Raw genomic sequence first — 16,768 nt, 5'->3', positions numbered from 1 at the left:
AATACATTCACTTTTACCGTGATAAGAAACTGTATATTTTTGTGTTTACATTAGGCTTTTTTTTTCTTTGCGGGTTACCACGCTGTTATTTTCGTATTATGCTTCAAATTCATGGATTTTTTTTTATTAGAACGAAGTTCTTTATCGCGGGTTACGATGGGATATATGCACCCCGTGTATTTCCTGTATATAAGGACAGTTGGAAACAGGGACCCATCAGTCAGAAAGTGTAAGAAAAAATCGTGCACTTACATTTTCAGTGGCTAAAAAAAAGCCAAATTAAAGAGAATTTGACTACGAATCAGATGCAAAAAGAATTTTTTCAAACCAATGCTATTTAAAGGAATGGGAACATTTTTTGGTTGACATGCAGTCTCACAACTCTAACACCCTTCTTAGTTCAGACGCCACAGTTACATAACCAGTAGGAAATCAGTGGCGAAATTTAAATATTAAAATTAATAAAACAAATAGACAGAACAAGCGTATATGCGCATGCCAAGTGTAGTCCTATGTTTATTCCTGTTACCGTTTCGTAGTGTGTTACTGTGTGCAGTGTCCACGTATACAATGTATAATGCACGTATGTATGTGAGTGTAACTTGTTTACATAATTATGGATGAAACCATAAAAGTGTATGTGTATGACGAGAGTGTGTGTGTGTATGTGTGTGCAGACTTTTTACTTTTACTGTGCAAATGAGTACATGTTTACCTGCGCTTATGTATATAGAATATAGTAGTTAATATTAATACTATATACACTAATTAATATTATTATGTTAATAGAGTACATTAAAAAATAATTTTTTCATGTACGGCAGACTGATGCAGATAGCCAGTATTGATCAAACGGATTTTTATATCATTGTATAACCTCCAAATATTACGAAATACGCCGTATCTTTAAACAGAAAGCAAGATGGAGCAAAAATAACAAGTTTTACAGGTTTCCTAAAGGTAAAAAAAACATCGTGGCAGACAAAAAGTAAGGCGTTAAGTTATGTGAAGACATAATTTTAAATTTTAGTATTTTTAATATTTTTCTATTAAATCAAGGTGGTAATTTTTTGGGAAAATTATAGCATATTTGCAAAATTATTACAAATATGTACATATTTCTTGTTTTTTGCCCAACGATAACCTTAAAACTATTCGAAAAAGTTACCGAGTCCTTCATACATAAAACAAACATAATACAAATATACATAATACAAATATACAGAGAAAACATAAACATACCGCCGTAACCCACGAAAAAAAGTACATATTAAACTCACATGTACATAGTAGCATGAGTCTCTAATATTTCATGCTGTTCCGAACCCACCTTGTTCTGGAACACCCGTGATTTATCGTTTATCTGTCCTTTAATTTTTTTTTGTGCTTTAATTGATCGTCAGAGATTCAAGATTACATTGTCTACAGTGGCCGCTGCTTCAACAGCTTTCTCTAATATCTTTGGCTTGGAACCTGTAGCGTTCTAGTTAAATGGAGCCTTTAAACTACATAAAAAATGTCTCACGACTTTGCCGACCGATTTTTTTTTAAACATCTTTCTCAGCTGATGTCCACCTCCACCAGACTCACTGCATATGCTATTATAATCCCACTGTACAATTGCTGAACTCGCTCACAATATTTTATGACTAATTTGTTGACCCATTACCTAACAGTCTGGAGCTCTGCTAAAAGTATATCCACCCTTTCCATGTTACTAAATCTCTGAGAAAAAGCAAACAAAAACTTGTCATTGGAGTGTAATAATTATAATCGCATACTGTTTAAATGCTTTGTATTATTAAAATTCTTTTCTAAAGAAAATTTGGATTACTATAGCTGCCGATGCATATAAGAAGGGAATCGTACATTTTGACATTAAGAAAATTACTGTGTAGTATTTTCTTGTTGTCGGTCATTTATCTGCTGGTTTATTATTTGATCTAACAAGCAATTAAGCAGCATTTCTGTTTACGTTATAGCGCGTATAAAATAATTTTTTTGGCCGTATTAAAACATCCAACTCTTTTTTTTATTATCTTTGGGACAAAAAATCTTATTTTTATTGCTATAGTAGTAGGATTGGAAGGCCATGTATGACAGTGGGGTCTATAGCTGTTTAGGATTTTTTTCTCTACGCTCTAGTCTTTCCATATATTGTGTCTTCCACAAATCTACTGTCGATATTATCATCAAAGTGTCTTGCAAGATTCTTCTGTCCTGTTCTTAGTTTAGGTTAGAATAATGTCTAATTTCGTATATTTTTTTCCTGCCTTCAAAGACACTTTGAATAGAATTTTGTTTCTCTTAATTACTGTCAAGTTCCTTCTGTTTACTCTGAGTCCCTTTTCTCTTTAATTAAAATTTTCAAGCCAAGATTTTTAATCATCCTACGTGACAGCCTCATTTGTTGCTTTATCTATTTTTGATTTCTAACTTTTTTTATGAAGCTGATTCTTTGGCTTATTATTTTTTAGTAGTTTTAACGTGAAAACTCATAATATTTTATTTGTTCCAAAAGGCGTATAATTTGGTATCGTGTTCTAAAAGAATCGACATTGGCTCGGATTTCTTTCAAGTTTTCGGAAACACGTCAGCAATTTAAATTTTCGTATTTTTTCTGCTATTTTTTGCTGTGACAAGCTGCTTGTTACTACCCGTGTTCATGTATATATATGTATTCGTTAACGAATTTTTGTTTAGCTCAGTAAGTTAAAATTATTATTGTTTTTTTTTTTTTTTCTTACGACGATGCAAAACGTTTTAATTACATATTTTTGTCCGCATAATACAAAATATCGCATAGAAATATAAAAATAATACCCTAACTTATCGGTATTTCATCCTAACAATATTTGTTGAAGTGTATCTCCTCTATAAAAGAAGTAAAAATCCACTGGAAAAGATACACTTACGTAATGGCTAGAGATGAAACAAAGGAAATTACTAAGATGATGATGTGCATACTAGTGACAGTAAGCTCTTTTTACGTAGCTGTAGGTCTTTTGCTCCTATAACATAGTATGCTTTAAAATATATGTAGAGGTTTCTTTGCGTCTACTTGACCTGTCCCTAGTGAGTCAGTGATTTTGCTAAGATGGTCGTTCCTCGATTCCTCTTCTCCAGTACATCAAATGTTGTATGTCTGTGGCGATACACTTTTTGTATAAATTAGTGAGTGCGTGAAAAAAAAATTTTTATTTTCTCGATTACTGCCAATCGCATACTTAGCACCAAACTGTTACGTTTGTGGAAAACCATGGCTTGGGGTGCATGCATAATAACAAGAACGTTTTTCCGAGTGTATTTTTTTTTCTTACTATCTATGATATGTACATTTAACCAGTGAGTTAATTTGACTCTTATTGAATATGTATTCTTACTAGAGAGTGCCACACGCACCTCTTTTTGCTTTGTTTTTTCCCATTCATGTTATGTGAATTCTACTATTGATTAATGTTATTGATGCTTTGTTTATGCGTACCTCCTCAATAAAGTTGTTTTTATTTGTTTTTTTTTTTTTTTTTTCGAAACCTTGCATGTCTGAGTCTACCGTATGTATATATCTGGTTCGTGGAATGTCCGGGGGTCGCAAAAAATTCTATCATAACCTAATTAATCCCTGCTTTCTGTTATTTTTTCATGCTGCGTCAGGGGTCCGCAAAAATTGTAAGCAAAGTCGAATGTTTAAGTCTATACTTCCGTGTCCTTCATTCTGGTTGCATTCTTTAGCAGTGCCTTTACCATACATAATTTTTTGATTTTATCCACGTGGGATACTCTTACTTCGTTGCCACTCTGTAGTCTTACATTTTTGTTAAGATAATCAATACCTATTATTTCATACGGGCCCTCGTATTGCGAATGATATTTACCTTTTGATGGCTTTTTCAGCTCATAAACCATTTCACTCTCCAAAAAATATCTTGTATTCAGTTTGCAGTCACAGTAATATTTTAGTTAGTATTTTGCCTGAGCTTGGTTGCAGTCACAGTAATATTTTAGTTAGTATTTTGCCTGAGCTTGGTTCATTGCTGCAATGGTTTTCATTTCTGTTAGGGTCTCAACTAACTCTTTAAAATATTCGTTTGAAGTTTGGCCCTTGGGTTGGCAGTTTCATACTAGACAGTGTTCTGGCTCTCTGTCCAAGAACTAGTTCGTGCGGTAAGTATCCCATTCTCTGATGATACGTAGTATTGTATAAGTGCATGCACACAGATAAATGTTGGCCCCAGTGATCATTTTGTTCTATGTAAGCCTTGATGTACTCCATAAGGGTATAATGCATACGTTCAATGGCGTCATTTGTTTGTGGGTGGAATGCTGTATAGCCCAGTTTGTCTGTCTTAAATAACCTTGCGAGTTCGTCCATGCTTTTGTTCATAAAATAAGTGCTTTGGTCCGATAATAAATGTTCTGGTGACACGAAGAACGCTATAAATTAATCTGTGATCGTTCTTAATAATTTTTGGCTGTTGCTATTTTCACAAAAAGTGAGGACAATAAATTTCGTTAGCCAGTCTTGCACAATGTGTGTGTGTGTACGGATTTACTATGGGTTTACTGATTAGCCCGTAAAAGTCTATATGAATCTTTAAGATTGCTCTACTTGGTGTGCCAGTGATGAGCATGACTTGTTTCGTTTTAAATTACACGAGTTTTTCCGTTTGGCATGATGTGCATCCCAGAATGACTTGTCTAACTTCTGGGCACATGTTTCTCCAGTAGTAGTCTTTGACAATCCTGTTATGTGTCTTGTTCATTCTCCTATATTCACCTATTGCCGATTCATGGTATTCTCTGATGATTTTGAACCTTTGATCTACTGGTAGAGTTACTAGAGTGTTCGTGCAGAGTACTGCTGCTAGTCTGATGTCTTTGAATATCTCCTCAAAAGTATCGACAAAACATCCCCACGAGGTCAGATTGGAGATCACTAGGTCCCTAACGATCCTAATCGTTTTCATTTTATTTGCTACTATACTCTCTTAAAGAGTCTTAATACATTTTTAATGTACTATTCAAACGCTATTTCTTCGAAATATTTCTTTACGTACATGTGTATATTTTTTTTTCTTCTTGTATTTGTCATTTTAGCTTCTTCTCTGCTTCTTGCTTCGATGTTGATGCGTGTCGGATTAATGTACCCCCTCTCATGCAGCTCTATATATTTTCGTTGACGATGAGTGTACGACTGTGTTGGCTTTATTATCGCTCTTTGTTTTGCATAGAGCGTTATGTAACTTGATAACTTGCTACACTTCTTTTTCTACTTTACTTTCATTGCTGTCATTGTCGCTGTTCGTTGGCTGTCCGTTTCCTTCCCATTTTTCTGTATAGTTACTCGTATTTGCGGCTCTTTCAGATAGGTCTTACTTCTTTTCTGAATGACTTGTGTCCCTTTTTTTCGCTTGCCTCTGTCTACTTTTTCGTCTGAATCGGATCCATGCTTACGCTTCTCACTTTTCTTACTACTGCTGCAGTCTCTCTGAGAGGCCTGTTCTCCTAACTCAAGTTCTGTATTTATCATGTTAAAAACTTGTATATGAAGCATATTATGTGCATTTTTACCCACACCTTCCAGATCCAAACGGCCAAACTCACCTTCTTTCGTTGTAATATAATGATTGTTAATGTAATTTTTATTGGTTAATGCCAAATGTACACAAATGTTTTTTCTGAATTCTTGAAAGAACAGATAAAAGCAATTGCTGTTCCTACACATTGCTTGTGACTCCAAAATTTCTTTTGTTTCTTTTGGCTCTCTGCATTTTTGTAACGAATAAGAGTTGCGCAAAATTGTTTGTAACACAGTAGTTGACATATCAGGTCGTACAACCATATAAAGCTGTGAAAAAAACAGTGTCTAGATCGTTCAGATATTATTTCCAATCTTTTACTCCAGACTGCGCAAGATTAAGTACATTCACAAGTTTTTAGTCGTGTTTTTTCTTTTAAATATTTTATTCACGTATCTGGAGATGCAACTTTCTCCAGATGCTCATTGAGATCAGTTTGTACCACGTTCTCATTTTTTTGTAAATGAGCCATACTCCCCCGTTATGTACGTTTTTTTTACTTTTTTCTCATGTATTGCACTAGTTCTCCTATTGCTGTTATCGTGATAGGCTCCCACATAGTATCTTTCTTTAATTCGGGTCTGCCTTCTACATCTCACTTTTAAATGTCAATCATTACTAAATTATGTCGTTTGTTGAACATGTCATTCTGCTCTCAGTTGTTTTCATGATGACTTGAGGGTCAGTGCCTAAGCACACGATCAGTAAGAGCTAATTTTTGGAGTACGAATGAAAACTCCCAAAAATGAGGTGTTAGTTTGAACAACGTTCCATTAGTCTTAAAGCCAACCTCATCAGGCTCACTTTATTAACAAAGAAAACAAAAACAAAAAACACAACAATTTTTGTAAATTACACTGTAGGGCCACTGTTTACAAATATTAATAATAGATACTCACGTATATACCGTTAACGAATTGCTCCAACCACGTAATCTGATGCGTCTGTCGTGAAGATGAAGGGTTTTTTTTTTAATCTGGGGTAATAAGTACAGGTCCACTGCGTAGTGTATCCACAAGGATTTTGAAAGCCTGTTTTTTTTTAAGGCCTCGTTTAAGTGCAGGGCCCACTTTTAAGAGTCTTGATAATAATTAGGAAATTAGTGCATAATTTTAGACAAATCACCTGCAGTAGCCTACGAATCCCAGAAACTATCTTACTTTCATTACGTTTGTTGGTCTAGAGTAGTTGTTGGCCGCCTCAAGTTTCATTGGTTTGGTTATAATTTGTCTATTGCCTACAATGTGAACGAGCACTTTCGTTTCTTCTTTAAGGAACTGACACTTTTTAGATTTAATTGTTAGATTCGCAGCTACCGGCTGTTTTAACAGCTAAATAATTCATCTGTCTTGTATCATAATGTCAGGGGTAAAGACCATTATGTCATCAAGATATACTTCATTCTATTGCCTTGTGATCCTGCAAGTGCTAGTGAGATAGAAATGTGTTTGGGAAATCCTCGCATTCCATTGGCATCCATTTGTATTGGTAGTGCCTGTCTGGGCCCCAAAAAGCTGTCTTATGTGTATCGTCTTTATGTGTTTCCACCTGGTAGAATCTTGATTTGAGATCCACTACCGTAATGTAACGTGCTGACGCTAGGTTCTCTGAGATATCACTCTGAAACGGTAGTGGGTAAGATGAGCCTATTGTTACTCCGTTAAGTAGTCAATAATCTGTGTTTACTCTAAACTTTTTATTATTATTTAGCCTTATTTGCTTTACTTCTATCCAGGTGTTCGAGCTATATATATATATATGGTGAGGTAGAGCTTACAATAATCCCTTGTTTGAGCATTTTCTTCTTTTCAACTTTAATTTGATCCTTTATCGTCAGTTGATGTCTATATCATTTTGCCACGATGGGCTTATCCAACGTTGTTTTGATTTAATGCTTCAACAGAAGTGTTGCCTTGAAAAATTCTTCGTCAAGGCCAAAAATGTAAGGGTTTGATTTGACCAGTCTTCTCACATATTCTATTTATTTACGGTTGCAACTGGCTGTGTCTACAAGTTGCATTGTCTTGTTGACCAATAGTTGTTTCTCTAGCTTCTCTTCGTGTCTTACAAAATACATTGTTTCTTTTATCATAACTTTTTCCTTTATTAAATAACCTTTTCACTGCATTCCCCAAGCTTTCGACATTGTCCCCTTTAACATTTTCTGAGTGCTTCTGGTAAATTGCGTGTGCTTCCGTTCTAGATTCATCGTGTTCTCCCCGTAATAATCACTCAGTGTCTTGATTTGATAACGATAGAGTTCCCTGGTAACATCCAACCCTCTTGTTAACGCTTAACTATCGTGACTTCAGGCTCACTGGGCCTTATATTACCTTATAATCTTCACGTCAGTGACCTCTTGGTAAGCTAGCTTTGCTGTTACCTTGGGGAGTCAATACGATGTGCCTTGCATAACGTAACACCTGCACATAAGATCCTAAGTTTGCTTCTTTTTTTAAACTGTGACGCTGTGGTTTCTAAAATTTTAATATGTTACTGTCATAGTAAAAATAAACGTACAATAGTTTTCTGAAGACTGTTGTGAGAAAATCATTTGTTGCTCTAACCTCCTTAAAGTGTTGTTGTGTATCAATTATTTACTATTTATAATGCTATGTTTGCGATCATTAAAGATTTACCCCTTGTAATTCAATCATCTAAGCTCATTTTTTGAGATTAATGTTTTAAGAATCTACTTTCAACATTGTCTATGTCTTATAGTAACTCAGAATTTTTTTGGCTTGTTATTTCCTCAAGAAGTAATTTTAAGGCAAAACCTGTCAACGCCACAAGAAAAACTTTTTTTAGTTGAAATAAAATAATAAACTCAAATTCTATACAAAAATGTCTTACTTGTACCACCTACACCACCGATAAAAATGATTTTATGTTCCTTGTCACATATTTAATGACTTGTATAATTATTTGCTTTTTTACGATTTTTTACAGGTATAGGTAAATTAAATCTCTTACACGTCTTATTCTCTGACTCAAAAATCTTGTTTAACTAAATAAATGCATTATATTCTTTCTTATTTAAAAATTTCTTAAAAAGTTATAATTATATATTTATTCTAAATTATATTACCTAGAATGTTGTTTGAAAGTTAAAGCTATGTAAAAAATTTTAGTAAGTAAAATGGTCTCGTAACAGTATATGTTGCTTTAAAACTCTTATCATTTGAAAAATCATGCTGTATAAAACCCATGCTCATTGCAATTTTCTTTCAATTTTCTCATGGGTAGTAAGTAATATCTTAAAAATATTTTTAACGTATTTTTTTTTAACTTAAAGTACTTCTTTACTTAATGTTGATAAAAAAATGCTCCTAGTGTTTTAAATAAATAATATCCCATCTACCTACTGTTCTTATTCTTTTTTCTTATCACCATTCATACTTTTTTATTTTGTTGTTGAAACGTTACATTTTTTTTTTTTGCTCGATAAATAACATAATTTTATTTTAAACAAACTGTTAAAGGAGTTTCCCAGTTATTTATGGATTCATCTAATTTTGTTATTTCGGAAATAATTTTTTTTCTATGTTTAAGTTAAACTTACGAATTAATTACTCCATGACCTTTGTTACTTATTAAAAATTCTTACATTTTTTTTTTTTTTAAATCATAAAATACTTATTGATATACAGAATTAAACATTTAAACACCTTCTCCACAATTTTAAGACACGTTTAGATACCTTTTTCTTAATTCTAAGCAATTTATATAGTAATCGAGTTGTATTTTTATAAACGGAATTGAGAAAAGGCAAGAAGTCTGTTTAAAACCATAAGGGAGGGAAGGTTAAGGGGCGATAAAAAAATTAAAAAATCTTAAAAATAAGGGAAATAACATTAAAATATTTATTATTCTCAAAAATTATTTAAATGGTGGTGAGAAGGGGGTGCGAAGGATGCAGTAAAGTCCCTTTAATGACCCTTTTTACGGCTATATACATGAATATTAAATATTTTTATTGCAAGAAACTTATGTAAACAATTATATGCATGGAGGGGAGTAGTAATGCAGACGTCCACATAATTCTACTATGTAATCACCATGTATGTTGGAAGCACTTTAGGTCTGCGTAAGTCACTTGCACTAAAAATACATGTATACTTATGAAATTATATTAACTATAAAATAAAATTTTATTATTCATGGAAATAAAAACAATTCAGAAAAAACAATCGAATGCATTAATTAAAATAACCAGTTCAAGAAATCTTAACACTGAAATAGTCATATAAACATTTACAGTGAATGTGAATTTTACTAAATAAAAAAATTTTTGTACAAAATGTGATAAAAGATTTGCAAGGTCAGTAAATTGGAAGAGACATATAAAAATTTAAAATTTATAAATGAACAATTAATTTTTTTCTTTAAATAACTATTTTGTATTACAAATAATCAATTTTTCTTTATTATTACGGGATACTATTAAAAAAAAACTTACTATTATACGAGTTTGAGACTTCTTTAAGAAAATATTGAAGTCTCTTGTACAACACTCGAATTGATTGGTCCAATTAAATCCTTGAAAGTCAACTACCAAACAAAACGCAATAATTTTCTAAGCTATTAAGCACAGCAAACTGAACTGGATCCCTGATTAAACTGCACATGCAATTCATTCTTAAACGATTAAACTAACCTCGAGGAAACTGAATTCACTTTGCAGAAAAATTTTGACAAAAAATGGTTAAATGGTCAAATATATAAGTAGAAATTGAGAAGTATAAGTGAAAAATGGGTAGAGAATCTGTAAAGGAGGAGGCAGGATCAAGAAGGATAAAGGGAAATATTATATCTTTTAAAAAACAGCCACAAAACAAACGAATAACAAAGTATTTTAAGGGGCTTGAGTGGGGGGTAGAAGATGAATGGAGGGCGTTGAAGAAGGTAAGATGCTAAATTAGCTCAAAATAACTACATGTATATTATGTAGAAATATTTGTATATGCTTTGGTTAGAACATTTGTTTAAGCTTAAAATTTTAGTACAAAACATCTCATATTCAACTAAAGTAACTTTTTGGTATAAGAAATTGGTAATTTTTACTATTCGTTACATTATGTGTAAATCATATCGTATCAATCAGTTGTAAAATGTCTTCCTAACAACAGATATTACACTAAATAAAATACAAGTCTTCTCACCAAGAGTCTTACTAATAATTCTTTTTCTTAAGGTAAATCGTGTGTTGCCGTGTGGTGCCGTAATTGGCTAAGGGTCATGAGCCCTTTGTCATCACAAACAGTGATACTTGATGTGATACATTGATACTCGATTTAAATAATAATCAAATGTCGTTTGTTACGTAAACAGTACAAATATTATTAGAAAGTAATAAATACATTTTTCATTGTAATGTCACCTGGCACTTCACATTCTTAATATGATAAAGATTAAGTAAATGTGAATTATTCAAACTAAGGCTAACAAATTTACAAAAATGAATTAAATTTATTATTTAACAGTTATCAGTGTAAGTTGACAAAAACATTATTTTTAGAAAAAAACATTTCAAATGCAGTAATTATGTTTTACATGTAACGTGATATTTTTGATTACTAATTTAAATTTTAAAACCTCTGCTGTCATCAGGAAACAACATTTTGAGAGTTTAAAGAGAGAATTTTACTTTCTCAGTTAACTAAGAAACTTTTTAAAAATTATACTTGTTGACCCCTTTTTTATCAAGAATGCATTATTTTTACAAACTACAACAGTATAATGCCTTACTCATCTGGATATAAACATTTATCATACAGTTATAAGGACTTGTAAACAAATTTATATTGGAACCAATACTAGTGTAAAAATCTTACAACACTCTTAATCTCTGAAATAAAATGGTATACCTACTAGTTTTAAAATATAAAGTTAAAGTTACAATGCTTAAACAAGTTACAATTTTGTGTGAGTTCATGTAATTATTTATATCAATCTACACTATCAACTTAAATTGAGTTACTTATAAATCTAGTAAAATGTCGTATTTAATACTTATATGCCTAAAAATTTGTTTTTTTTTTTTACTTAGGCCAGAGTTTATAACAAACAGCCAGCTGTATGGACGCTGTAGATGTTATATATATTATTAACAGTGAAAAAAACGTACTTACGAATCTCGTTAAAATAAAAAGGAAACTCGCCAGAGATAGAACAATTCAATCTAGCCTTCAGATATGTTGCCCAATTTTGTGACAGAATGTTTTTTCCTCCAGTATCTCTTTTACAAACTCGTGCAACTCGAGAATAAATACTTTTGCCACAGTTGATATATTCTACAGCAGTTTCTCGAAAGAAAAAGAAAACATGCTCACCAATGTCAAAGGAACCAACGAAATTTGGCTCTGGAAAGAAAAAATTTGAATGAATTAAGAAGTTTGAATGAAATAAATTTCATTCAAATAGTAAATGAACTTAATAAAATAAATAACTTTATCATTTTGTTTCAACTAAGTTGGACAGTATAGACAAACTTTTATTTTTTTCGGCAGCTGTCAAACGGTAGTGCATTTCGTTAATCAACTACGAACGAAAATCGTATATTAACTGTCAATGTACAGAAAACTTCAGTGTCACTAGCACCCTAGGCTATCGTTGAGTTTAAAGTTATCAACTGGATATTCTGTAGAATTTCTAAGAATATGCTGAATAAAAATAAGCTTCACTGCATAAACTGTGGTAACTTACGACATGTCACATGAATTTCCTAAAATTCATGTGGCCTTGGCTTTACTAACTATATTACCAAAATATGGGTTAATGTATACGTGTATAATATGTAATAATTCGTGAATTATAAATTTACGTTATTTCATTATATTATGGAAATTAGGAAGTGAAGAGTTATGTAGGCTTCTTTCTACATGGAACATGGGCTGTGTGTAGGTATGATTTTTGGGTTTTATGATTCTTCAGGGGATCATCGGGAAAAAGTCAGGATAAGATAGAAATATTCTTAGTGTCAGCAATGCTACTGTTTTAACTCGAACTATTTTGGAAAGGTTTTTGGACACCCCCGACGAGTGTACTTATCTTGTGCTTGTAATAGTGACTCCATTTCACGAGTAGTAGTTGCTTCAGTTGTTGGCTTCTTGACAATTTATCAGTGATATTATAAATCACGCAATGATATCATGTATTGTTTTAAACAGAAAATGGTATTAAGTATATGGATGAAAAGATGGAATTCAGGATACGAGCCCAAAAGTTATTCTAACTACATTCATATGCATAGGTACCAAAAGCAAACAACAAATAGAGTGCTTCACAATAAGAATAAAATTTGTTGTTTATTGAATCTTACCAATTTTAAAATAATATAAAAGTATTTTATCACTTATAATAATAGACAAAACTGGTATTATCTGTCATAAGTCTATTCGCTTGATTTTGGTGAAGTTACAGAACGACAGTGAGCTATAAGGTACAAGCTTACAACTCTTTATCGACTTCCTGCTGGTACTGCCACTCCACGCTAAATCTTACTTGATACTTAGCTTTGCTTCTTGAGTCGCCTATTCCACTATAATCCGTTGATGTTATACATAATATGCATAAATAATTCTACGTGTGTCCATCGATTTTAAGTGTATTGGTTTTGTAAAAGATTTTGATATAATACAATTGAAAAATTTCGTTACAAGCAATAATCAGAACAAGGCTCACTATCATTGTAATTATCCTATTTTTACCATCGGTCAATGTTGTATAAATGCCTGACATAATAAAACTCCTAGTACTTACTATTTGCTTTCCAATACATCAAACATTCCTTGCAGTAAGACGCGGTACAATAGTAATACTCAATATTATCTTGACTTAGTTCTAACCTAAATTAAACAACAAATAGCAATTTAAAAAATTTGCAATGTTTCATAATCATGTTTAAAGAAACACCACAACAGTAGTACAGCTGTATAACCGCCTTTATACGGTCCTTGCACAGACTCAAATTTTGATTATGACTAGTACACCATCTATTGCATCACATTTCCAACCTAGTTAAATAACCACTTAGAACTCTCCTAAAATTAATAGGATGGTTGTAAACTTAGTCGTTTGACTAAGTAAGATGATACACTTTTATTTACAATAACGAAATGAATTTAGTTTTAGTTAGTAAATCAAAACCTCATTGAAGCATACTATTCAATTAGCCAATTATGGTTCTGTCAGGATCAATACATCTAACACAGAGAAAAGTAGATGTACTGAGATTACAATACATCATTCTCTCATAAGATAATTCTCTATCTATCCTTAAAAAATGAGATTACTCTGAAATATACAGTAATGAAACTAAACTAACTTTACAAAAACGTATCTTTTGTTGCAATGTATGCAAACAATGCTGTAAAAAATTTTGGATCAACGAACCTTTCTAACCTTTTTGAAGTTATACTTCTATAGGAACGTTATGCGCGAGGGTAAATCAACGATTCCAGATTTTGACCTTGAGAAAAAGTGTGATGGAAGTGGATTTTGCTTCATTCTCCCCCTTCCCCTCGCCTCCCATGAAGTACTTCCAGTTTCCTCTACACCACATGATGCCATATGACATCACTACACCACACAGTTTGAATTTTATAATTTTTATTTCATTTTCTTTTAACCACTTTTTAGGAAAAAAAAAAAAAAAAGTTTCCAAAGAGAATAGAACCCCTAACCGTCTGCACGCTGGACGAGGCTCTTACCAGTGGTATTATCTTCAAGTGGTATTACAAGTAACAATCAAATTGAACCATTTTTATCGGCAAAAAAGTTTTAAAAAGCCATTTTATGCAGTGTCATGACATAGTAAGATAGTACCATGTGCATGGTAACACCAAAATAAAGCGGTTCAAGTATTTTTTCTCGAATTATGGAAAAATTTATTTAAACCTTTATTTTTATTTTTATTTTTTAACTACTTAACTCCTTATTTTTAGAGTCTTAACACTATATCAATTTTTTTTTGCCATTCAAAAAATCAAATTTAATTGTTGTTACTTAAAATACCCCTTTAAATTACTAACAGCTCCGAGTGGAATTTCAAGTGGAATTTCAAATGTATTTACAAATGTGTTTGCAGGTGAAGTTACAAATGTAATTACAAAAAACTGCTCTGTAGGGTAAATTTAATGATTGCTTTCCTAACCTATAACATACAGTAATCAATTGAAAAATTATCTTATATCTCAATAGTCTGCACTCTTATTGCTTATTTCAGTCTATTGAAGTTCAAAATTATGTCACCAAATAAGGACTTAAATAAATTGGAAGTTACAAAATTAAACAGTTGTACTTGTTTTTCTTATAAAACATAATATGTGGATTAAGCGAGTGTTACGTACCATATGCGAGGCACATCGACTGACTCCCTTTGGTAACAGCAAGGCTACTTCAGCAAGAGGGCATCAACGGGAGGGGAACAAGGTAATATTAGGCATAACGAGCCTAAAACAGGAGCACTTAAGCGTTATCAAGTCAAGACACCAGGCGATAATTACACGAAGACACGACAAACTTTGAAAGGAGACACACGCGTGACTTAAGAATAGTTAAGACAACTAAAGAATAGTTTACTTGTACAAGGTTCTATAAATATAATAATTAAATTTCTTGTTTTTCATTCGTTCACTGTATCTTCGTTTGTGACTGAAAGGATTTTTTGAGACGACGTTCAGCACAGTTAATGTGGTAAAAGTTTAGAGAGGTGCAAAAAACGCAAACATGAATCAATCCTGGCACTTATTTTCTAATATAAATATACTTTCATACACCCTTTTACGCATACTTGATCTCTTCATTTTTTTTTAAGGAAAAAAAAGCTTATGGATCTATTTCAAAATTTGATAGGTTTATTTAAAAGTAATTCTCCATACAGTTAAGCTAGAAGACTTCTGAGGATCATATAAATGCAATTTTACGTGATTCTTCTGTAAGGTTGTATGTTTCATTGGGATTTTTTTAAATTAAACATATAAAAAAAAGGGTGTAATTGAATGATATGCCATTTTTTATGGTTATTCTTTAGGCTATTTCAAACAAACATTCGACGTCCAAACAATATCTGTCAATAAAGCCTGTGTATGATGAACGTCCTAAACCAATATTTACTGGCATGTAATACTATCCTCTTGAAGATAAAGTGGTACTACATTCCAGCGGTTCCTCTTCCAGCAAACCTGGGACGCGGGGATCCGTGGTCACCCAGACCTGGAACTCTCTCGTGCACCGGTACATTACCGCGACAAGCACAAGGTGAGAGAAAGAGGCCAAGTATGAAGGCCAAGAGCTGAAAATAAGGTTTGCACACCACCTATAGGTAACCATTCCACTAACCGGTTCCTACTTGGACTTTCGGTGCTCGACCACTTTAAGCGTAGAGACGACGCATCCCCAAGTAGTCAAGGCACTAGGGTTAGCAACCACGTTCTTAGGTGAAGTTCCCGGGTCGACGACTTGAGCAGTGCTCAAGATACCCAAGGGTCCTGAGAACGACCTAACCCTACGTGACTTGGTAGGATAGGTAGTTACCTAGCATTAATCTTCCGTGGTTGTACTCAAAATTCGTTCTAGTCTAACCCAATGTGTTTGACTATAGATATTATGAAAAGAAAATTCGAATTCAAATTGTCGCTTATGTACAAATTTCTATTTAATGAATGTGGATAAATTTTAAGTAAATTCTAAATTCTGGAGTATATTATATATTGTCTTTTTGCATTATTAACTTAAAGAATCGTTATTACTTAATACATGTAGAAATTAAAGATACGATTTCCTTACAATTATATATGATTAAATAAATATAAGATAATTAAAAATAAAAAGAAATAGATTGTACTTATTTGAATAAACCTTTCCCTCCACATATGATTGCGAGTTTCCTTTTTAGAGTTTAAGAATAAAAACTAGAATCATGGCTGTTAAGATATTTATGAAATTGTTTTTAATAAGCCGAGAATATTGTCTGTACCCAAAAAAGGGCAGAAATGAATAAAAAAAGATAAAGACATTAACTTCAGGGAATATTCAACGAAAGGGAACTCAATAGTTTCAATATACTCAAAGAAAGGGAAGTCGTAAATGGTTATTGGGTTACTTATCTTTATCTTTTTTAATTCATTTCTGCCCTTTTTTGGGTACAGACAATATTCTCAGTTTATTTAAAACAATTTCATTAACAT

General features: G+C 32.4%; 1 protein-coding gene across 2 annotated transcripts in view; it reads right to left on the bottom strand.

The window, feature by feature from the left end:
• Sema2a (Semaphorin 2a) overlaps window positions 1-16,768 on the bottom strand; it is a 735,635-nt gene that overhangs the window by 254,746 nt on the left and 464,121 nt on the right. For both annotated transcript variants that reach the window (XM_089597226.1, XM_089597227.1), the window contains exon 7: window positions 11,711-11,941. In XM_089597226.1, the coding sequence (XP_089453352.1) occupies window positions 11,711-11,941 (231 nt within the window). The remainder of the gene's footprint in view (window positions 1-11,710; window positions 11,942-16,768) is intronic.

This window comes from Copidosoma floridanum, unplaced genomic scaffold, assembly GCF_036245765.1.
Source record: "Copidosoma floridanum isolate Cflo_tuat_1 unplaced genomic scaffold, Cflo_Japanese_pri ptg000031l, whole genome shotgun sequence".
NCBI classification, from domain to species: Eukaryota; Metazoa; Arthropoda; class Insecta; order Hymenoptera; family Encyrtidae; genus Copidosoma; species Copidosoma floridanum.
The sequence above is the reverse complement of the archived record's forward strand: the minus strand, read 5'-3'. Positions and strand labels throughout refer to the sequence as shown.